The sequence below is a fragment of the Hemitrygon akajei genome, chromosome 19 (assembly GCF_048418815.1).
Source record: "Hemitrygon akajei chromosome 19, sHemAka1.3, whole genome shotgun sequence".
NCBI classification, from domain to species: Eukaryota; Metazoa; Chordata; class Chondrichthyes; order Myliobatiformes; family Dasyatidae; genus Hemitrygon; species Hemitrygon akajei.
The window spans coordinates 38,371,581-38,395,132 of record NC_133142.1 but is presented as its reverse complement, the minus strand read 5'-3'; the positions used below and the strand labels follow the sequence as shown (position 1 = coordinate 38,395,132).

Here is a 23,552-nt window from a genome sequence, read left to right as displayed (position 1 = left end):
ACTGGAAGCGGTTATACATGTAAAGTAGTTAAGAAGGCAGATAGGATATTAGCCTTCATTAACGGGGTCTTTGAATGCAAGAGCTAGAAGGTTATGATCCAGCTTTATGAAATGTTGATCCACTGGATTACTACATGCAGCTCAGGTTACCAGACAGTAGGAAAGATGTGATGGCACTGGAGCTGATGCAAAGGTGATTTACCAGGATGTGCCCTCAGATAGAATTACTCAGTTACAAAGAGAGACTGGAAAAGTTAGGTCCATTTATCCTGATGCAGAACAGGTTAAGAGGGGACATGACTGAGAAATATAACATTTTAAGCGACAGACTGCTTTCCTTTCATTACTTTCATGACTGGGGCTGAAAACATTGCGCTAACCACTACACTACTGTGCTGCCATGATTTCTTTGTACAGCTCACTGTCTATTGCCTCAGCTTGTGCTGTTCACTGACAGTTATAGTTCCCAGTTATTATTCTTTTCTGCCAAGCAATTTTTATTCAGACTACTTGTGTTATTTCCCTTTCTGTTACCGGTCCTTCTCCTTGACAGTAGTTTGTTCTCTTATCAAGCTTGTGGGACTGCTGTTAAAAAGTACTACTCCTTGATCACCTTTTCATTATAGATATTTTACTTACTTTTGAGACTGTATATTTACTTTATATACATAGATATATTCATTTAAGGGATGTGGGCTTCATAGGCTGAAGCATTTAATTGCATATCTGTAGTTGCCCTTGGTTCCTTTTCCGAGGAGGTAGTGGGGTTAAACTCCCACTACCTATTGACTGCCTCTAACGTCGGGTGTCTCAAATAGCCTTTGGCAACCAAGTCCATCTTCTGGCCTTCATGTGCAACTTGGCTACTACGCCCAGTGGAACGATTTTTACTGACAGGAGAAAGGGAAAGGCGGGTTACTAGTGCCTTAAAACCAGTCACTTTTAGCAGATGGGGCTCATCATCCGTGGTTGGCAGCTCATCCAGGAGAAGGAAAACTCTGATCTTAAACGTCCAGTACCTTACGGCTATACCCACTCTTGTGGAAGGCTTCAGGAGTAAACCCCAAGGAAAATTCTGGAGCTGGAGTCCCTAAGACAGTCCAACGTTAAGTGCAATGCTGACTGGCAACTCCTGCGATGCCATTGGTGCCAAACCGTATCAGTCTCTGCCGTTCCTTTGGATTCATCAGCTGTATGGAGAGGGGCAGCCTGGTTCAAGGGCAGCAGCTTGCTCTCCATGTCACACTGCCCAGGCTTCCATATCGCATAAACTGCTAAGATGCAATATCTATGGTTGACCCTGTCCAACTGAGAATGTGATGGTGAGCTACTTCCTTGAATAACCCTTCTCCTTGAGGTGTAAGTGTAATTACAATGTTACTGAAGGTGGGATGGTAGCAGTTGTAGTTCCCAGGATTTTGACTGTGTGAAGGAAGAGTGATATTTTTTAAATTCAGGATTGTGTATGCCTTGCAGAACAGCTTACAGGTAGTGGTGTTCCGATGCTTTTACTGTCCTTATCCTTCTAGCTGGGACAGGTTTTGATTTTGGGATGTGCTGTTAAGGAGATCTGGTGAGTTGCTGCAGTGTATACAGTAAATGGTACAAACTGCTGTCTCTGGTTTCAGTGGCACAATGAGTGGATGGTTATTGATGAGGTGTCCATCAAGCAGGCTGCTATGTTCTGTACTCAAGCTTCTTGAGTCTTGTTGAAGCAGCACTCAACCAGGCATGTGGAGAGTATGTCAACATATCCCTGACTAGAACTTTGTTTCTAGTGGGTAGGCTTTAAGGAATTAAGAGGTACATTATTTGTTGCAGGATTTTTAGTCCCTGACTTGCTCTTGTAGCCACATACGCCATAATCTGCAGGTTACAATATCTACAGATGTATCATGGAGAGCATTCTGACCCATTGCTTCACCATCTGGTATGGAAGTGACAATGCATAGGATCGAAACAAGCATGCAGAAGGTTGTAAACTCAACCAGCTCCATCATGGGCACTACCCTCTCCACCTTCAAAGGGCAATGCCTCAAGAAGGTGGCATCTATCATAAAAGACCCTTACCATCCAAGTCATGCCTCCTCCTCGATGAAGAGGTACAAGAATCTAAAAATGCAGGAGTATAAATCTAACCAGCTTCTTCTCTTGCACCATTAGATTTCTGAATAATCCATCAACACTGACTCACCATTTTGCTCTCTCTTTGCACTATTTTATATAGTCATTATAATTTATTGTAACTGTTGTGTATCGCAGTGTACTGCTACCATAAAACAACAAATCTCATGACATAAATCAGTGTTAATAAACCTGATTAAGATACTGATTTTATATGGTTACTCCAGTTCAGTTTCTAGTTGATGGTAATCCGCCTAGATAGTGATAGTGGGTGATTCGGTGATGCCGTTCACTGGAGGAGGATGCTGGCTTGATCTTCTCTTGCCATTGCTTGGTACTTGAGGGGCATGTATGTTACTTGCCACTTATCAGCCCAGGCCTGGGTATTGGACAGGCCTTGCTGTATTTAGCTGTGGACATCTTCTTTATCTGAGGAGACACAAAATGTGCCTCCTCCATTGTGCAATCATCAGCGAACATCCTTAATTCTGGTCTTATTATTGAAAGAAGGCCATTGGTTAAGCAGCTGAAGATGATTGTACTAGATACTACCCTGAGGAACTCTTGCAAAATTATCCTATGTCCTACTGCTCTGCAAATACCATAGATATCTTCCTGAGAATTGTGACTTAAAGACCAGCACAGTTCTGTTAAAACATAGTTTTCCCATGAGTGTATAATATTCAAGTGGCAGTGCAATTAATTTCTCAGCCCGCTATAGTTAAGCTTGCAAAGCATTACATCAAATGGCTTTGTATTCACAATTGTAACTGTCTATAAAATACCATGGTTTATCTTATTAAGAATGGCCATTTACTTTATTTTCTTGATGAATGGTCAAATTCAAAGGATCTATACATAAAGCTTCCAACTACATTTCTCATGGAAAGTATTTTGAACTTTGCAGCAGTATGGTGGTTTTAGAGGTATTTGCAAACCTGTCAACCTGATAGGAGTAGGATTATTTCAGAGTTCATTCCACATTTTTTAAATTATCCATGAGGAACAATTGCAAACTAATCAATTTACTGTGTATTAAGTGAAAGTTAATACACTATGGACATTTTATGCACACTAAAAATGCTTGTAGTAATAAAAACATGCATTAGATATGGTTCATATATATATGAATTCATTGTCTCCCTTTTCTATTAAATGACCACTTACGTTGCAGAATACTAATTTGTCACTAGATTCTGCATGAAGCTTACTGGTTCAGCAAGGGCTTGCTTGCATTCCCCATCATCGATCCTGGCAAATCTGCTCTCAAACCTTATACCAAATTAGACCTGGGTAGATAACCACAAGTCCATTGTTTCAAATGGGGAAGTAAGAGCATTTAGGGATATGAAGTAGAAAAGAAAGAATCCTGTTGTGTTTGTTATGTTTAAGTCCTTTTTAATTGTTTTACTTACAAAAAAGTATTACATGTTTTAACTTTAATTTTTAAAGTAAAAAATTGTAACTGTCTTGATCGTTTACTTATTTTAAAATATTTTTGAATACAGAAACTAGGTAAATGTTGATAGCCAGCAAAGCAGGGGGTTGGCTTTAATTATGAAGTAAAGTCCTTTGGAGAAGTTTCATTGATGGGGCTGGTTTTGGCCCATCCATGTCATCTGATTATCTCAGTTATGCTGCTGTCTAGGGGGTCACTAATTTGCTCCAGTGAGTGTTGATCCAGATTTTCCGGCATCTCTCATGTCTCCATTGGCTCTATTGTTATTATTGCTAATTTGCTGGATCATTTGTGTTATTGTCATTTAGGTTTGCTTTCTGTGTTTTGCTGTTACGTTATTGATTACTCGTGTTGCTTTCTCTTGTTGAGAGTAGAGGGCACTTTAACCCAGCATGTGAAGTCAGCAGTATTACTTGAAATAGTTTTTGCTTGTAGTCCATGTGTCAATGGGCGACGCAGTTGTTTTATTACATGACTTATATCTCTAAGTAGATATATGAAAAGAATACATAAAGTGAGAGTCCATTACTGTAACAGATTGGTAAAGAGACTATTATGAATATGTATTATTATAAAAAAGATTTTATTGCATTCTCATATTTTTGAATTTTTATTTGACAGGTTAATGGAAAGGACTTGTCCAGAGCCACTCATGAGCAAGCTGTGGAAGCATTCAGAACAGCCAAAGAACCCATTGTCGTTCAGGTGCTGCGAAGAACTCCACGCACAAAAGTTCTTAATGCATCTCATGAGTGTCAGCTTGTAGATATGGGCACACAGACAGATATCACCTTTGAACACATCATGGCACTGGCTAAAATAAGACCACCTACTCCACCTGTTGTGGTACTGGAAGAATACCTCTTACCTGAAGAGTAAGAATATTTTCTAATTTCCTATAAGCATAATATGTTAATTTGTTTCAAAATGCAAAATTAAGTCATAATATTGTAGTTGTTACCTCGAAGTCATTTAAATCAATTGTAAACCACCATTTGCTGGAAAACTCAAAATTAATTTTGAGAGCCCTGAAGATATTTGGCAACATTACATTATGATTCATGTGGCAATTTATGTTGTAATCATTTTGTTTTTTTTAAACAACCACTTCAAAAACACTAATGCGTATTTCTTCTGAAAAATGAGTTTCAGATTTGCAGAATTTACTTATCTATTTTTATTCACAAACCTTAAGTTAAAGATTGTTTAGCACTGGAGAGTCCATCTGTCATCCCTCTAGCTATTTTGATTATCGTTGGCAGCAAGTACAATCCCGACAAAAGATTTTTGATTAGGGTTAGGATTTATTATTCTCTTGTGAAAATATTCTTATTTGAGGTCGTGAGATATATTGATCATATGATGTCACATTAAAATTGCATGCCAAGTAATTGGGTACAGTTTAAAGCATTACAGTGGGTTTACTTTGGTACCTTGAGAGTGAAAGAAAGGTTCTATAGAATTATGTATTTACAAATGGAGCAAATTATGAGTAATAAGACATTGAATTTTCAAACAAACACTTTTGTTGAAACAAGTTATTTCACTTCTCAGTACAAAATTTAGTAATTTGAGGAGTCCACATTTTAGGACAGTTTTGTGAAAGGTACCGTTTTGAATATACTGGTAGAACAGAGTGCCCGATCTGATGATTCCTTTCTGCTGTAAACTAGAGGCTAAGTTAATTAATCCAGAGATGCCAGAATCAGGTGTATTATCACTGACATATATCGTGGTTTGTTTGCTTTGCAGCAGTAGTACAGCGTAAGACATAAATCTTACTATAAATTACAAAAATAAATAATGCAAAAGATGCAGTGTTCGCAATTCATGGACTGTTCAGAAAACTGATGGCAGAGGGGAAGAAGCTGTTTTTAAAATGTTGAGTGTGGGTCTTCAGGCTTTTGTACCTCCTGCCCAATCTAGTAACATGAAAAGGGCCCGTGCCAGATGGTGAGGGTCTTTAAAGACATATGCTGCCTTCTCGAGATACTGCCTCTTGAAGAGGTCCTCAGTGGTGGGGAGGGTTGTGCCCGTGATGGAGCTAGCTGATTCTGCAGCCCTCTGCAGCCTTTTGCGATCATCTGCTTTGGAGGCTCCATACCAGACGGTGATGATGCAACCAGTCAGATTACTCTCCACTGTACATTTGTAGCAATTTCCTAGAGTCTGTGGTGACATACAAAATCTCCTCAAACTCCTGAACCCTTGTTCAAATCCTACAGTGCCAAATGTCAGGTTTAAATTTAGTTATCAAATTTCTGTTATGTATGAGAAAAAACATCACTAGTAATGATCATCATGCAATGATTAGGTTGTTAGTAAAAGAATGTCTTTACCCTGTCAGACTTGTATGTGACCCTAGACCGATTAATGTGCATAGCTCTTAAATCGTCACCAAAGTAGCCTCCTATTTTTCCACAATTTGTTGCATCTGCCATTCAGCTAGCCCGGCCGTAACTTGGTATCCCTCTCTAAAGCCACTTCAGCTCGCTGCTCAATCTCCTTGAGTAAAGTGTGAGCACTAGAGATTCTGCAGATGCTGGAAATCTCGAGCAACACAGACAATATATAGGAGACCCTCAGCAGGTCAGGTAGCATCTTTGGAGGGCAATAAACAATTGACATTTTAGCTCATGCTTCTTCAACATGACTAGAAAGGAAGGAGCAAAAGCCAGAATTAAAAAGTGGGGGGGGTCGGGTGAACAAAGAATGTAGGAGGGGATAGGTGGAAGAGGTAAAGGAATGAAGTAGAAGGAATCCAATAGGAGAAGATAGAGTCACCATTTCCCAATCCCAAAATGACCTGTTTACTTCTTTCTTGTTTTATGATTAAACCAGTCTTCAATTCAACCTCATGCTCCTCATGTTTTTTCCCCATGCTCCTGATTGGAGGGCCTTGTGGCTGCTACATTATTAAATGCCTTCAGGAAATCGAATTGTGTAAGGGCATTGGCTCCCCATTATCAAAATTGAAATGAATAAATTTCTTAAGTATGTTATTTCTATTACAAAAGCCCAGTGGGGCAGCATGGTGGTGCTCCTAGTAGAACTACTGTCTTGCAACTTCAGCAACCTGAGTTCAATCCTGATCTTCATTGTTGTCTCTGTTGAATCTGCACATTTTTGCTCTGACCACCTGGGTTTCTTCTGGGTGCTCAGTTCTTTTCCGTGTCCCAGAGACATGTGGGTAGGAAGGCTGATTGGCCAGTGTAAATTGCCCCAGCTTGTAGTCAAATGGCAGAATCTGTAGATAGTTGATGGATCTATTAGGAGAATAAAAAGCAGGATCAGTGTACAAAGAATCTAAGTAGGTATTTGATGATTAATGGTGATCATCCTATTGTTATTTTCTAAGTGCAATTCCATTTCTCACTCCTTCACATTTGCTACCATCAAGTCTATGGAAAGCATCTTAGAATATTTGCAGTTTTGGGAGACATGAACATGTGCATCTTTATTTTCTCTCTTAAACCCATGTTTTCAAGTCCTGGGATTTATTGTTCTTGTTTTACCTTATGCTAATATCTTTCATCTCCTCTTTTACTTGAGATTGTTGCTTTCCACTGTTTTTGGGATACCTTCTATGTTTTCTTACGAGATGATAGAAACAATTATTTGGCTTCTTTGTGACTTACTTATTCTGCAATATATCTTTTTCTGTGTGAGATAATTTTGCCTGATGTTTTCTTTTATAGATATCTAGAGAAGTTTTTGGAGCCTATTCTTCTTTGCTGAACCTCAGATTTGTGCCCTTTTTTTGCCAAATTTATAAACATTTTTTGCTAATATTATCCTTACTTTCCTCTTCCTAGATGAGGCTGGAACATTTTTCCAGTTGGGCATTACTGATTCTAAATAGATTTATTCATTGTAAACTGTGTATTCAGGTTTTAACTGTTTCGCTATTGCACGTTTACTGATTTTAGACTTACAGTAAATTAACTCTATCTGAAGACAGCGCCCTAAATCTAAACATAGCAAGTATTGAAGGTTAAGGCCTGAGTTGGCCATGGCAGCTTGGGAAGTTACATGAAAATGAAAGTGAGCAATGGCTAACATATGGTGATAAATCTTCCCCAACCATTTTAATGATCTTTTCTAAAAGTAACCTGAAGTATTTAATGCCAAATCTAAGTAATTTTAGATCCAGTCTTCATGGTGACAATTAGTTTCTACCTACTTACAGGACCTGTGTCGAGTAATGAAAATTCATGATACATAATTTGCAAATCACTTCACAAATGATGTGGATAACATAGTTTCATTTTATGGAAAACTTCCAAAATTCTGCCACCCCCATCATTGGTGCAAGCGGTCAATGAACTAAACCCGTTTTTTTCCTCAAATCTGAATAAATCTACACTGAAGTAAAATGCAAGTCTGTTCAGCAGTTAGCTTAACATGTGAAAAGTAAAAATACTTGAAGATATGTGAAACCCCGCTGTTCTCCTTGGCTGCATAAGTCTAGGGAAGATACACTCCACTCCTACCAAACCCTTGAGGTTGAGACGACTCTCCTACCCCAAACCCCGGTTTATGTGGATGCTGTGTCATTTGCAACCCTGTTACAACTCAGTTCCAAGAAACAACAGACAGCATACTGCATACTATTAAAGGAATTGTATTTATGAATCTTAACTAAAGGGTTAATAAAGAAAGGAAAGAAAAAAACAAAAAGGGCCTATTATAGTTAAGTGTGCTTCAGTTGGAGATCAGTCGATCTCACCATTTGGCTCCATTGAATCACGACCTCCCCACTGGGTTGTATCCTATGATCAATTCTCTCCAGCATCTTCGCTCTTCATCTCCCGCTGAACAAAAAAACCCAGGTCACATTCCAAAGCATCCATTATCTCTAACCATAACCCAAACACAACTTCTACAGAAAGACCATTATGTTATCAGTGAAACCTTTCCCAGGGTGTTACATATGACAGGGCAAATGTGCCTCTTCTACTAAATTGGAGCATTTAGTTGTGTCTTTTATTATCATAGTACTAAAATATATTAGATATGTAAAAATAATTTAAATACTCAGAGACTATTCCATTTCTTTTTGTCCCATTGTCAACTCCATTATATGAGAAAAGGCTGGATGGAGTTAATAAAAATTGTGTTCTCTGAAGCTTGCATGAATAGCCATAGATTTTTTTATTTCTAAATTTGGAAATACTTCCATGTAAATAAATGGAATTTATTACGTGTGATGTTTTTGTTATTTTAAATGCCAGCTTAACATTGAACAGTTTCATTATACGTGTACGTGCATCTTTAAACAATATTTTGAAGTGAGGGGAAAGCTTTATCTTTGGCAAGGAGCAAAGCAGTTGCTGAAAAATAATCAGTGCTGAGATGATCATCGGGGCCTCTCTTCCATCCATTTGAGATATTTATCAAGAGCGCTGTGTATGCATGGCCCTTAGCATTGTTAATGATCCCTTCCATCCCTGCAATAATCTCTTTGATCCCCTACCATCAGGCAGGAGGTACCGTAGCATTAGGATAAGAACTATTAGGATAGGAAACAGCTTCTTCCCCCAGATCATAAGACTACTGAACTCAAGTTCAAGTTTATTGTCATCTTACTGTATATACAACCAAATAAAACAGTGTTCCTCCAGACCACAGTGCACCCAAATGACATATATCAGACATAGCAAATGAACCAAAATATTATGCTTTTAAGTAAGTTAATAAAATATATTTCAAAATACATTTAGTAAAACACAGCACAGGTAAACAGTGAAGAGTATAATAAACATCTCACTTGTCCTAGTGATGAAAACTCGATGGTAGCAGGGTATTCATTGGTTTCACAGTGAAGAAGGTGTTACCAAGTATAACAGTCCTAGTCCTGATGCTTTTTTACGTCCTTTCTGATGGTGGTGGGTCAAAGCAATTGTTGGATGGGTGGCAGGGATCCTCAGCAATGCTTTGGGCCCTTTGCCTGCAATGGTCCTGGTAAATGTCACAAATAGTGGGGAGGAAGACCACAATGATGCTCTTGATGGTTTTTAGTGTCCTCTGTTGGGTCTTGTGGTCTGTTGACTTGCAGCTTCTGTACCACACAATGATGGTGCTTCTGTAGAGAGGGAGAATTGCAGCCTCAATCACCTCAGAAAATGCTGCTATATCTTCTTGACTAGTGAGGAAATGTTGTGGGTCCAGGTTAGATCATCCATTATAAGCACACCAAAGAACTTGGTGCTCTTCACCCTTTCCATGGCAGAGCCATTGATGTGCAACAGAAAGTAGTTGACCAGAGCCTTCCTGAAGTCCACAAACAGTTCTTTTGTGTGCCCACATTGAGACTCAAGTTATTGTCCTCACACCATTTGACAAGTTTCTCTCTACCTCTCATTGTTGCTGATGAGACCAATTGGTTACACTGGGCAGTAATCATTTAGGCCAATTACCGTTGCTCTCTTGAGCACAAGAATGATGATGGCTGCCTTGAAGCCTGCAGAAACAGAAGACTATTTCAGAGATATATTAAAGATGCCTGTTAAGACCTCTGTTAGCTAGGCCACACAGTCCCTCAGCACCGAGCAAGTATGTTGTCTAGCCCTGCATGGGTTTATCCTGGCTGGGGTGCTCCTCGCCTCAACTGCAGCCAGTCAGAGGGCCTGTTCCTCAGGAAGAGAGGTGGCTTTCCTCTATGTCACCATCATCCAATTGCAAAATTGTGCAGACAGAGAATTCAGCGTATCAGGAAAGGGAGGCGCCATTGTCGTTGATGTTCAGGGTAGACTTGTAATCGGTTGTGGTTTGTGTAGCGTGCCACGTGTACTGCATGTCTCTAGTGTCACAAAGGTGTCTGTGGATATTCTGTATGTACTCATGCTTCGCCTTCCTAATGACACAGAAGAACGTGGCTTTTACTGACCTTAGAGCGTCCTGTCCCCTATCTGAAGGCAGCATTCCAGTCCCTAAGCAGTGTATGAACCTCTGCAGTTAGCCATGGTTTTTGGTTTGCCCTAGCAATGTAGTGTTTAATCACCGATCCCACATATTCACCAATGTGCAGGTATCTGCTTCCCTGAACATGCTCCAGTCGGTGCTTTCGAAGCAGTCCTGCAAAGCTGAGTTGGCACCTTCTAGCCAGGCCCTGATCGTCCTTAGAACTGGTGAGACTTGTTTAACCAGTGGCCTGCATGCAGGGATTAGCAAAATGAATATGCGGTCTGAGTATCCAAGGTGATGTCAGGGGATAGCATTGTAGGCTCCCCGAATGTTGGTATAAACCAGGTATAATATATTCTGTCCTCTGGTTGCCAATTTGACTTACGTGTAGGACTGTTTTTAAGTTGGCATGATTCCAGTCACTAGCAATAATGAAGTGAATGGCTTTGAGGTTGCAGCTTGTGCTGTAGAACTCCTGCAGCACTTCACCAGCACTAACACAGGGGAGAACGTAAACAGCAACTGTCACAATAGCAGGGCTGCACTTCACCATTAAAAACCCTATCTGCAGTGAGCAGGGGCCATTACTACCAAGGTGTTCACACAGCAGTTCTTATCAATATAGGCACAGAGATCTCCTCCATGGGACCTGCCAGAGATCGGAGCAATTCAGTCCACCAGAACTCCCTGCCAGCAACCAGCTCTCATCACGTATGAAACACCTGTAGCATTATACTGTTTACTTTTTAACTTGTATATATATGTGGGCCTTATTGTTAACTTATTTGTGGTAATATTACATTATGTGTTATGGGTGTGAGTTATATGTACGGTGTGGTGCACCTTGCTCCAGAGAAACATTGTTTTGTTTGGTGGTGCACAGGTATATAGTTGAATGACAATAAACTGAACTTGAATGCACTTATGAATGAATTAAATTTTTATAATTACTTTCTGATGAGGTAATGGCAAGTAATTTGTATAAATCAATATTCACTAGGACTTAGCCCACAAGAGATTAATTTGAGCCTCAATTTAATGTTGAGGAAAGGTTAACTTGATTTAAAAGACAGTTAACATTAACACTTAAGCTGATCCATATTTCAGCAGAATTTTATTGTGATCCTGTCATGTTTATTGTGTTAAGTTTTCCACTGTTGGATCAGAAATTCTACCAGGACAAAACCAGCATTCTAATTAGCATGTACCAAAATTTGCAAATAATCAGTGTTTGAATACATAATCAAAATTCCAGTTGAACATGTTTTTGTATAATTTATAAGTTGCGATGAGAAGTCTTGAAGGAAAAGTTATTATAACTGTACCCATCAAAAAGTTCATCTGTGGAGAATTTGTTGTCTAATATCCTTGTGTTCAATTACGTTAGTTTATGAAATGCTTTTGTTCCAAAAATTGCTAAATATTAAGTTAATGATACAGAAAAACTATTCAGTCTAGACTGCACAGGATTTCCTTCCTATTTTGTTGTTATATTGTATGAATCACTGTGATGCCTCATCAGCATTTATGAATTGAGTGCCAAATGATTGCATGTTCCAGGGTGTCTTGTGGGAGACCATAGTCCCATACCAGACAGATTTTAAGCATGTGCTCTAAGGAACTTGTGCAGCATCAAGCATTGTTAAAAGATGTTGCTGAGAATCTTGCTGGTGTTGATTTATGTACCATTCTCAGAACCACCCCCCACTTTACCCCAGAGGGCTAAGGTATCACTCCAAATATACAAGGGAATGATGTGTGACAACAAAATTGGCTCACTTTAGAAGTTTAAGGATTGCAGTTTTAATTTGGAAGTCAAATTACATTTCATGCTGAGAAAGCTCATCGTCAGGATACATTGTACAGGGTTGCCGCAAGGGACACTTTTGGGTCACGTGTGGCTTTCTTATCATTTTGGAACTCAGCAAGTTGGAAATTGGCTTGACCTCCCACTGCCAGTATTATTTGCCCATTCCTCATTTAGAGTAGGCTCAATGTCAGTGAAGGAGACTGTCTGCATTGAGGTAACAATAGGGGCGAGAACCACAGGAAACTGTATCAACATACTACGGAAGTAAGCTGAGCCTTCTCATGCAAGTTGCATGAAATTCTTTGAAGCTCATATCACTCCCAATGTCATCAGTATGGTTTAAGCAGGAAAATAAGATTTTTTTGTATGAGGAGCAATTTGTGTTCCCACCTAATGCTTGCCAGTTTGCAGATGATTTAAATAATTAATACTGTGCCAATATTGTTTCATGTATATTACACTGAAGAAAGCCCTTAATGAAATTGCAGACAGCTGTTTGCACAGAAGGAACATTGAAGCTTTTTGCCATAAAACATAGACATCCTTATAGTTTATATGTATTAATACTGTGGCTTCTCGCCAATAACTGAGAAAATGTAGAGACCAGTAAATGAAACCTCTCAGACAGTTTGCCACCATTTTGGATGGATAGCACCAAATCAAATCAAATCAAGTTTAATTGTCATTCAAACCATATATAAATACAGCTGAATGAGACAGTAAATCACATGGGTAATTTTCAAAACAGGCGAAGGTTAGAAGCGCAAAACACCAGATCTCCCCTCAAACAAATCTAACCAGTGAATGATAAAAGAGGACAAAGACACTGCATGTTTTTTCTTTGGTTTAAGAGATGGAAAGTGAAGTTAATCTGAATTGTGAAACCTGCTGATGTGTAGGATTTGTAGGCCAAAGCTGTGGCACAAGTGGCCAGTGCTAACAGTTTGAATTCTGCCTCTGCAGATGTGACATCTAAGGTTGTGAAATCTAGGAATTTGTTTTTTAGCACCTGAAGCTAGTTTTAAAGCAATTACAATAATCTTTCAGAGGAGTCTGTACTCTACATGTGTCCTTTGGAATTATCAACACAGTTTTATCTTCTGGAGGCAGTAACATGTAGTAAATGCAATGCCTTTGTATCTAAATCTCATCCTTGGAAACTACAACAGTTATTGTTGGATCTGACAGACTATTTCCACTCTAAAAATCAAGGATTCCATATTCGTGTTTGCAGAAATTAATGGATATTAATTTCACATCATATAATAATGTGGGAAGGCTAGAATTTGGTGCGGTGTTTCCAATGAGTATGGGAATTGACTCTTGAGGTTGGAGGTAATTGGGTATCTCATGCAGTGGGTCAAAGAATAGGGTCCTGAAAATCCAAAGGAGAGGCATTAATAATAACTTAAAAAGGAACCAATGCTGGCTCACAATCCACTTAGGGAGGACAAGTGATCCAGAAGCGGGCAACAGAGATGCCGTGAAGGATTTGATTTAGAATAGAAATCCATGTGTTAAGTAACTTGTGTACCAGTCAGCCGACTGCAATGCAGGTAGAAATTCTATAGGTGGCACCCATGCACAGTTTGCATGTCACTGGGCAATGCTGCACCTATCCAGAATCCTTGTGCTATGTGCAGAGGCACTCAAGAGACCAGAGCATGCTTCCTTTGTATCTTCACAATGATCCTAATTTTTGGTCAATAAAGTTTATAATGAAAATAATCTTTAATGATGGTGTCACAGAGAATTTATGAGGAAGTTGTTAGGATTTGATTTAATGTGAAGTTAGTAGATGCTCTAGATTAAGAGAAATACATTGAACAATAGTTAAGAGATAATAATTGTCGATCCTCTTCTGGGAGATTTTAGTTGGACTTTACGAACCGAAACTAAAAGTCCTTGGGCTTTATTCACTGTTATTCTTTGTTGCTAACTGGAAGAAATAGTGAAAAAGAATTGTGTAATAGACCATTTAATTTCTGGGGGAAAAGGCCCTATTTTGACTAATTTATGATTAATTTCTTGATTATTATGTATTTTGAAACCTGTGTGCTATTCTAGGTGGAAATTTATGTGCTATTTTGGCATTTAATATTTTTTGAGCTTAATACATTGATTTCATTTTAATTTGTTTTGAGAAAGGCATCCGTCAGGACAGGACTATTATGATTCAAATGACTATTTTGGAGGATTGCAGACTGAAATGGACAGAGAAGAATTAGAATATGAGGTAAGTTCATTATTAGAGGTCATTTAGACTGAAAACCTATTAAATGTTGCATATTTCAAAAATCTGAGAATTTTTCTTCATGAGATGTCTTATTCTTAAGTATTTATATAGTATACTTGACTTTTCATGTTTCATTATGCATGTAGATTAAAATATTTGCATATGTATGGTTCTATAAATGTTTGCATGCAAATTTTGCCATTTATTTCACCAAGTTCAAAGAATATTTGAATACAAGTATTTCATGTGACACTTTCAGTTCATAATATTTTTCTTATTGTATTCACTAGAATTCTAAACCTACATCTATAATGTTTAATGCAAAGAGGATGGTACAATATTGCTGCAGATATGGAGCTTTCCTGCAGATACATAACCTTTGCATCTATTGTGACCTTGTTGTTGTGTGGCATTTCCACTGGGTTTACTCCTTTAGTCCCGCACACACTTCACTGCTGTATCCCCAAGACACTTTGGTGCAGAGGGTAATTCATACCGTCACTTCCCCTCAGTGCTGGTTGCTGGAGGGAGAACAAGGCTTGTTTATATCCATTGTGAGAGAAGAGGTGCAGGGAACTAAACTGGGGAATAGGAATGCCTGCGAGCCAGATCAGTCTCAATGGATAGAGAGGACTTATTAAGAAATAATATTAAAATATAAATATAGAACATAAATTTGAATTGAGGGAATCTGTTGGATTTTGTATTAAAGTGCATAGATTTCTCCAAGGACTAGTGATAATACATTAAGCAATTGATGAGTACTAATAAATCTCAATCCTCTTCTGGGATGCATTTTGCAAAAACAAATTTTCTATATATTGTAAGGTTAGATTTTATCTCCTGACTCTTTGTAACATTTTATACCATTGTGAACCATTCCCTGTGGCGAAGCACTAAATCTTCTCCAGCCATTAAATGTAAAACAGGTTGAAATATGTCTCTTCTTGGGTCATAAATAAATTGATTTTCAACAACAGAAGTTATTTCAAACATCAATACATCAGTTAAAAATAAAACAGAAATTCTGATAATTAGCAAATACAATGTACAAAAGGATGTGATATAAAAAAAAAGATTAGGCTCAAAATTGCAAAGCATTTTGCTGTTGGTTCTTTTGTAATGATGTGAGCTAAACCATTAATAATGGTGACTTTGATGTACTGTGTAGTGCCAAAAGGTGACCAGTGCAGACACAGGCAGCTGAGTGTTGGGAAACTCTTAATGGTCTGGAAGACTGTCTTTAGCCACTAAAGAAGCTTGTTCATATCTTGAAGACTAAGATCAATGGAAAGGTCAAAGCGCTAACAAAGCTGAGCTCCAATAGTTTTCTCAGTTACTTTTTGTTGTCTGTTGATAAATGCATTTGAGCAGACCGCAGAGACTCTAGTTCCATTTACTGTAATGGAAATGTCGAAGTGTGCAAGAAAAATACCAAGTTAGCCTTGTGGGGCTTTTCACTAATGGACGTGCTCTGAATTTAATTCTGCTGCAAACGTGAAGATCAGCTATTGTTTCCTGTGAAATTGCTATATAAATTCAGCTGTTTAATACAACCAAGAAGGATAGGAAGAAGTTCTTGACTGTAATTTTTCTGTTTCTGTGCAGCTCAAACGGGTCAAGAAAATACATCTTAAACCATCTTTCTTCATTAATGGTGCAAATTTTGTTGCTAAGGTTGATAATTACTGATAATGTTCTCACAATGAAGATATAAACAGTATCTTGTGCTTGATAAATGGCATACAATATTCATTAATGCCAGTTCAATCACAGCTGATTTAAATCTTTATATAAATCAATTATAGGAGCTTTGTTTTCTGTATTAAACAAATACCCATATCATTTTAAGAAGAAAATGTTAAAGCTTTGAAATTTATGTCATAAAATCAGACGTGCCTGTGCTTATCTAATATTTAAATCTGGCCTTCCAATATGTAGAATGTCAACATTAGAGCTGCTTGATGCATCTATGTCTCCCTGATCAAGACGGTAAGATGGCCTCTTAGTCCCTTCTGGCCCAGCCATTGGAGATGCAAGTTTTTTTTTCTTGTCTGAAAGGAAAGGCACAAGGAATATGTGATGGGGAGAAGAGACTAAGTATGAGGTACATATTTACACTGCCTGCATCTTGTAAATCAGGAAAGACGCAAAAAACAAATGGAATGTTAAGGTCGATAATTTGTAGGTTGGCACTGGCTGTAGATTCTCATTGATGACTAGCACACCCTCCTTTAAGCTCCTGAACTGTTGGATACAGGTTTGCAGCTTTCATGTGACACTCCAGTAATAGGCTGCTGTCAGTGGCTTTTGAGTCCCACAACCAGGGATGCCTTTACTGTTGTAAAATGTCCCTCAAATATTAGAATGGCTAGATGTGTAACAGCTGTTTAATGTCATTTGGAATAGTGTTAAAAGATTACGAGTATACTCAGCATCTGATCAGCTGTATTGGGTTAAGACTGGTGATGTTTTTGTTAGCTGAATCCCAGTTATTGCTTGGAGTGTTTGAGGCCAGTGTTGTCCTTTTGACGATAGTTGGTTTCTTCACTGATTCGGACTCAAGTCAATATCTTGGTGATTTCCATCACTGAATGTGTAACCTGGTTCACATCATTGGTGACTTTGTCCAGGTGCCATGTTATCGACATCAGTGGTTTCCTTGGGCCTTGGCACAGATCACCTTTTGCCTCCGCAGTGATTCATTGACCAAGGTGTCGAAAGCCAAATTGGAAAATCAAAATAGCTGTTCCATAAGCTTTCACGTTACATTTGGAGACAATCACCTCTTCTCCTTTAAGGGTTACCAGTTAGGAATGTTTCAGCTGATGCTTGGCACTCATATAATTGTACTTCTGGAATAAGCTCCTAGGCCATAAGCAACTTGGCAAAAGGTAATAATTCTGCCTTGAATGCATTCTCCAAAGAAAATGGTGTGAAACTCAATGTGGTTTAAAACTGTCTGAAGTGTTGTGGTTACTTTATAAAGCAAAACTCAAAACATAACAAAATCCAGAAACTGTATTAATACGAAGATATGGTTTTTGCTTGTTGGCTTTATGGTCAACTGCACATTAACGACTGGTATAAGGGTCATTTTGAGCTGTGACTTAAAGCTGCTGATTCATTGCAAACCAGTGCTAGCACAGTGTGGAGACCAAGATGACACCATGACCCTGCCTAACATTGATTAATGTCTAAATCACAACTCCACAGCCCCAAGCTATGGGTAATATTTGCTGTTTTATAACTACAGATGGATAACTTCTATCCAATCTGTAGCTTCCAATTGTCCTTCCTTTCTACAGCTGATCATCAGTACCCATCTGAATTTTGAATTTCATGTTTTTTTGTTATTTTTTTATGTGATCAAGAAGTATGAGAAAGAAATAATAACATTAATTGCATTGTACTTACATTAAGGAGAACAGAAATATCAGCAGCACATTGCCTGGCAAATTACAAATATTGACAAATCTATAACAAAGGTTGCTAGTTTGACTGCACTGCCTGACAGCTGTCATGCATTATTTTCATTTAATAATGTATTTTTCAATTTTCTTAACAGCTCTCCAGCACTTAGTGATATATGTACTATAGCTCTCAGTCATCATAAATTAGAACCCACAGCAGTAGTTTGTGTACACACCTCCCAGTCAAATGTAATTATATCACATGTATTGCTTTCTGGCTGCTAAAATGGTTTCAGATTTTCCATACATTTGATGGTGTTAACCAAAATTCATTACACTGTCTTGTAACTCTGGTGTTATATAAGGCAAGTTTACTAAAAAACCAAATATTCAGATCTGCATGATTTTTTTTTATAGACATAGCTTTTGAATTCTCTTCTTGAAAAACTGAAATTGAAGGGGAAAGATTGCTGATAAACGGAAGAAAGTTCATATTGATTTTGGGATTTATGTGCAAATTGACCTAGAATTAAAATGACATACAATTATTGATGAAAGGTCTGACCACTGTGATTTGTAATCCTGGGCAATAAGTCTGTACAATATCAAGAGCATACTTGAACTTCTATTGAATTTTGAACTTAATTTATGTTTTTGCAGACTTAAAAGAGGTTAAGAAGATTGTTCTTTGTTAAGTGTTAAATTATATTCAGCCCAAAAGAGGTTAAAGATAAAGCAATAATAAGAGATTGGGAGGTAGAGAATCAGGAAGCATTAAAAATATAACCCTGTTGTGAGGATAAAGAGTCAAATTTAACAGCAATTGAACACTGAAGATGTACAATTTTATGTGATGAACATGTATAGTGTGTATAGAATATTTTAATAGTTATTTTCATACTTAAACATGTAGTTTTTTAAAAAAGTAGCATTTGGTGAGTTGCTGAGAGTTAAATTTCATTTACGGTTAATACATTTTGAAGCCTGAGGTGTGTTGTACGATAAGCTGGTCAAGCAAATGAAATCCGTTCCATTTCAAAGAGTCACATAGTCTAACCACAGTCACTTTAAAAAAATGTTAGATTGCAACAACATTTATGCCTTACTTATCTTTTAATAGACTGAAAAAGCACTGAAGAAAAATTAATGTATTTTCATAGGACAGAAGTCTAAATTTCTAGTCAAGTTCTGGTAGGCAGCGAAAACTGATTAATGAAAGAATGCATCTTCTTCTGTGAAGTTTTGCTTTGGAGTATCATTTCAAAAGGTGGGCAAACAGGTGAACTTCACATTAATTTAATGGAAAATTAATTTTCTGTGTGCAAGAATCCTTTTAGAACAAAATGATTGAAATTCTTCTCCCAACATTTAAAGTGGTGAGTGTTCGTAATGTCACAGAAGTATTCAAAAAGCACCCTGAAGAAACTGTTAACTGAAGCATGGTAATTAAAACTAAAAATAAGATATTGATCTTGAATGTAAAGTCTCTTTGAAAACAAGCTTGAGGAAAAAGTATCTTTTTAACACGCCCTGCTAATTTCTTTTTGTCAATTTTCTTTGTGACTGCTCAGGAAGTAGATTTGTATAGACTGCAAGGGCAGGACAAGCTTGGTCTCACAGTATGCTACAGAACAGATGATGAAGACGACATGGGAATATATGTCAGTGAGGTAAGGAAGATATTGTACTTCAGAAAGAAATACTTAGCTGTTGTAAGTTTTGTAACAGTAATAACAGGGTCATAATTCCTGGTTCAGGTGCATAAATTGCCATTCAAGCTAGCATTCTGGCACTTTTCAACTTGTGGATCGAATTATGAAATAGGACAGCTTTGTGTAATGATGTTGCACACTCATGCGTTAAGCTTCATGTTGTCTACTTGACAAAGGCTAGTAAAAGTGTTGTTACAATGTGTCTTCCATTGAATGAGATCTTTTGATTTTTAGAAGTAGAATTTTAAATGAGCTGGAGCCGTACTGGTAGAATGCTGGTGTTTAGAAAGTTGTGTAATTCCTCTTTCTGAAGGTACAGATTTATTCTTTATTTTAAATTATTGAGAAGAATGTAAGGAGTGGATTTTTAAACAGTATCACAAGCAATTTTTTGTAATTAAACTTAAAGAAACCTTTGTACATGGTACTCTTGAAGAAGGTACTTGAATAATGAAACAAAAAGTGATATTCAGTGAAATTTAGTATAATGTATTCATGGAACTAAGCATGCTATTTTGTAGTTCACAACACAGAACAATTTTTGATGTTCAGAGAAGTGAATTGGGAACTTACAAAGTTGTGTGTATGATCTTCAGTTTTTCTCCCTGGTCTTCTGTGCATCTATTGCAGTGACACAAATATATTCTCCATGGTATCAAAAGTGTGCAATGCACATTCAGGTAATATTTTCCAAAGGCAAGGTAATTCATCTTGAAGCGGGTTTCGACAGACTCCTGGGGGACAATTTTTATGTTATTTAAGATGACTGAACTGTTTCAAAGGCAATGGAGTTTGTTGCTGAGAAATCACCATGTTAAAACTTTAAGTGTTAGTCTCAATTGTGTCCCTGAGCAACTAATCACCCTTTCTACATATCTCTAACCAGTAGCCAGTTATAAGTTCATTGTGGCAGAAGCTCCCAATTCTGCACTGTCCTCGTTGGATAATCTTCCAACTTAATGCACACAGTTCTGGTGACTTTTCTCTTGCAGTACTGATGCTCACCAACCATGGGAAGAAATAATTAAAGATACAGGTTGAAATGGTCATGGTGTAAAGGTTAAGTCTTATGTTATTGGGGAGGGTGCATCAGACCTGAGGAAACAGATATTACTCGAGGATAAAATGTAACACAAACATAGAGAGGGATGGGCTCCACCAGGTTTCAGATGCCCAAGACACGCCGTACGATGGGCACACCAAAAAGATCGGTGCAAAAAGCTTGTCATGGCAGCGCCCCAACGACTCCAACAGGAGTTAAGGGGCACATACACACACACACAAAATGTAACACAGAACCACTTTATTAGCTAACCCTTAAAGGATATTCAAGTATAAATCATGTCTGCCGACTTAATGGACTTTCGCTCTGAAGTGTGCTTTATATTAAAAAAAATTGTGATCAAAGAGTGCAAAACCATTGATCTGACTTAGTTTTCAGTTGATAGAACAGGACAGAATTGTAGAACATAATTTTCACCTTGCATCTTTTCAAATATATCAAGTTTTGAATCTCACTAGCATTCATAAGAAGGATGATTAGCCCTCTTCTGGTTCTGCTGCACTTTCATCTTTATTTAGTTGGAGAGAAAGCAACCAATTTAAGATTTATATATAAAAACAAGTGACTACATTTGATGTATCAATTTCACAAACAAAAAACATAATAGTGATTTGTGATCAAGGAATTTTCCGGCCTCAAAGACATCTGGGTGATTTGAAGTGGCAAAACAATGACATAACTCATGACATGGATGTCTAGAAAAGATAGCCAAAGTAACTGTAACATTTAGATGTTCTAGTAGGGTCAATAGGATGGTTTAGGTCTTCCACACTGACTTGATTTCTGAATTCCAAATGGAAGCAAAAACAGGCTTTATTTGAGAGGCAGCTGAAACTGCAGAACATGTATCTGTAATTGATTTTTTTTTTTGATTTAGCTATCTTATTTACAAGGAGATACAAAGAATTTTTTATCTCAAAAATGAGAAAATGTAAAGAAAAAGATAAACCTATGCTAACAGCCAGAAAACAGTGCAGTGGAAACATGTGAATGCATGCATCACCTGTGGTCTGTGGGTGAAACAGCACTGGAAAAGGTAGCTGAGAAGCAGTTATTATGCTTGTTACTTACCAGAGAAAATTCTTGTTGATTTTTCAGATTGATCCAAATAGTATTGCAGCAAAAGATGGCCGCATAAGGGAAGGAGACCGAATAATTCAGGTAAAACTTTGTTCACTGTACCAACAGACATAAATCAATATGCCGTTTTAGTCTGACAGACTGACCTCAACCTGGCAGAGGGTAGATGGTGACCCTTGAACACCTCCTCATCCCTACCCCGGACTACGAGCTGATCAACAATCATTAAGCCACTGTTTCCCATTCCATCAGAAATCTCATCACTCCAGAGGTTTTCCCCTTCACAGCCTCTAACATGATAGATCCCCCAATGCACTACTACCTCTTACTCAAAATTCACAAAGGTGATCGCCTTGGTAGGCTCATTGTTTCAGCCTGCTCTTGCCCCCCTTGTGCATTCCCTTCCCACCCAAGTCCAGGATACCACAGAATAGAAGTGCATTCTCTGTACTCTTCCATTCCCCATCAGGAAGTTATTTGGACTCTGTTTCTTTCCCAAACATAGATTCAACTAGTTCCCTTCTTTGAACACTTTCCTCAGGCTGGTACTTGGCATATCCTGAACAACTTCTCTGATTGCTATCATTTTCTGCACTCACATTGGCATTGGCTACGACTGCACCCCTCTTTGTTCCAAACCTACCCTCGCCCCACTCCCTAACATTTTCTTCACGACATCGACGACTGCATTAGTGCTGCTTCCTGTACCCATGCAGAACTCGTCTCTTCAGGTGTGCTACTAACTTCCATCCTGTCTTCAGATTCACTGTGGCTATTTCTGACACCTCTCTCCCCTTTCTGATCTCCTCGTCTCCATCTATGGAGAGAAATCATCTGATGACATCAACTACAAACCTGCTGACTCAAACAGTTACCTGGACTAGACCTCTACCCTCCACGTCTCTTGTAAGAATGCCATTCCTTTCTCTTCACTTCTCTGATCCACAGCATCAGTTCTTGAGATGAGACCTTCCACTCCAAGACATGTCAGATGTTTTCCTTTTTCAGGAAACATGGTTTCTTCATACTACTCCCACCCCCCACCCCCCCAACCCTCCAGCATAACACCTCTTGTATTTTACACACTTCTATTCTCACCATGCCTCCACACATAGTGAACAAGGTTGGGAGTTCCCTTGATCCTTACTTTTCACCCCATCAGCCTATGTATACGGCACATCTCCATGAGTTTAAAACATGCTTCCAGCACCAGCCCCATCTTCCCGTTCCATCCCCTCAGGGATCACACTCACCCTGACTCACTTGCCTGCTCAAACCTTCCCCTCCCTTCCTTAGGCACTCTCCCTACAACTGCAGGAAGTGTAACACCAGTTTGCACACCTCTTCCCTCAGCCCCTTCCAGGTGAGGCAAAGATTTATTTGCATTATCCATTCCATTCAGCGATCACCTTGTGGTCTCCTCTGTTTTGGCAAAGCCACATGCAGAGAAAGCGAATGCTTGACTGAGCACCTCTGCTGTGTCAGCAAAGGCCTTTGGAAGCAAGAACATTTAATTACTTTTGGAATTGACTGAGCTGCAGGTAAAATCATCTGTTTATTATCTAATGAGTTTAATTAATTTGCTTAGAAATTTTGAATTCTCTAGATGAAGACCATCTACCATCTTGTATGTGGCTTTAGTATGTTTAATGATAAAATAGCTGGATTCATTAGAATAATAGAAAATTTCATAAGAGTTTAGGAAGTAAAATTGTCTAATGTGTTATGAACCCCATAACTAGGTCACTT

General features: G+C 38.2%; 1 protein-coding gene across 9 annotated transcripts in view; it reads left to right on the top strand.

The window, feature by feature from the left end:
- Window positions 1-23,552, top strand: part of pdzrn3b (PDZ domain containing RING finger 3b) — a 255,121-nt gene that overhangs the window by 215,263 nt on the left and 16,306 nt on the right. For all 9 annotated transcript variants that reach the window (XM_073072403.1, XM_073072405.1, XM_073072404.1 and 6 more), the window contains 4 exons: window positions 4,205-4,458; window positions 14,448-14,535; window positions 19,520-19,618; window positions 21,822-21,884. In XM_073072403.1, coding sequence (XP_072928504.1) covers window positions 4,205-4,458; window positions 14,448-14,535; window positions 19,520-19,618; window positions 21,822-21,884 — 504 coding nt within the window. The remainder of the gene's footprint in view (window positions 1-4,204; window positions 4,459-14,447; window positions 14,536-19,519; window positions 19,619-21,821; window positions 21,885-23,552) is intronic.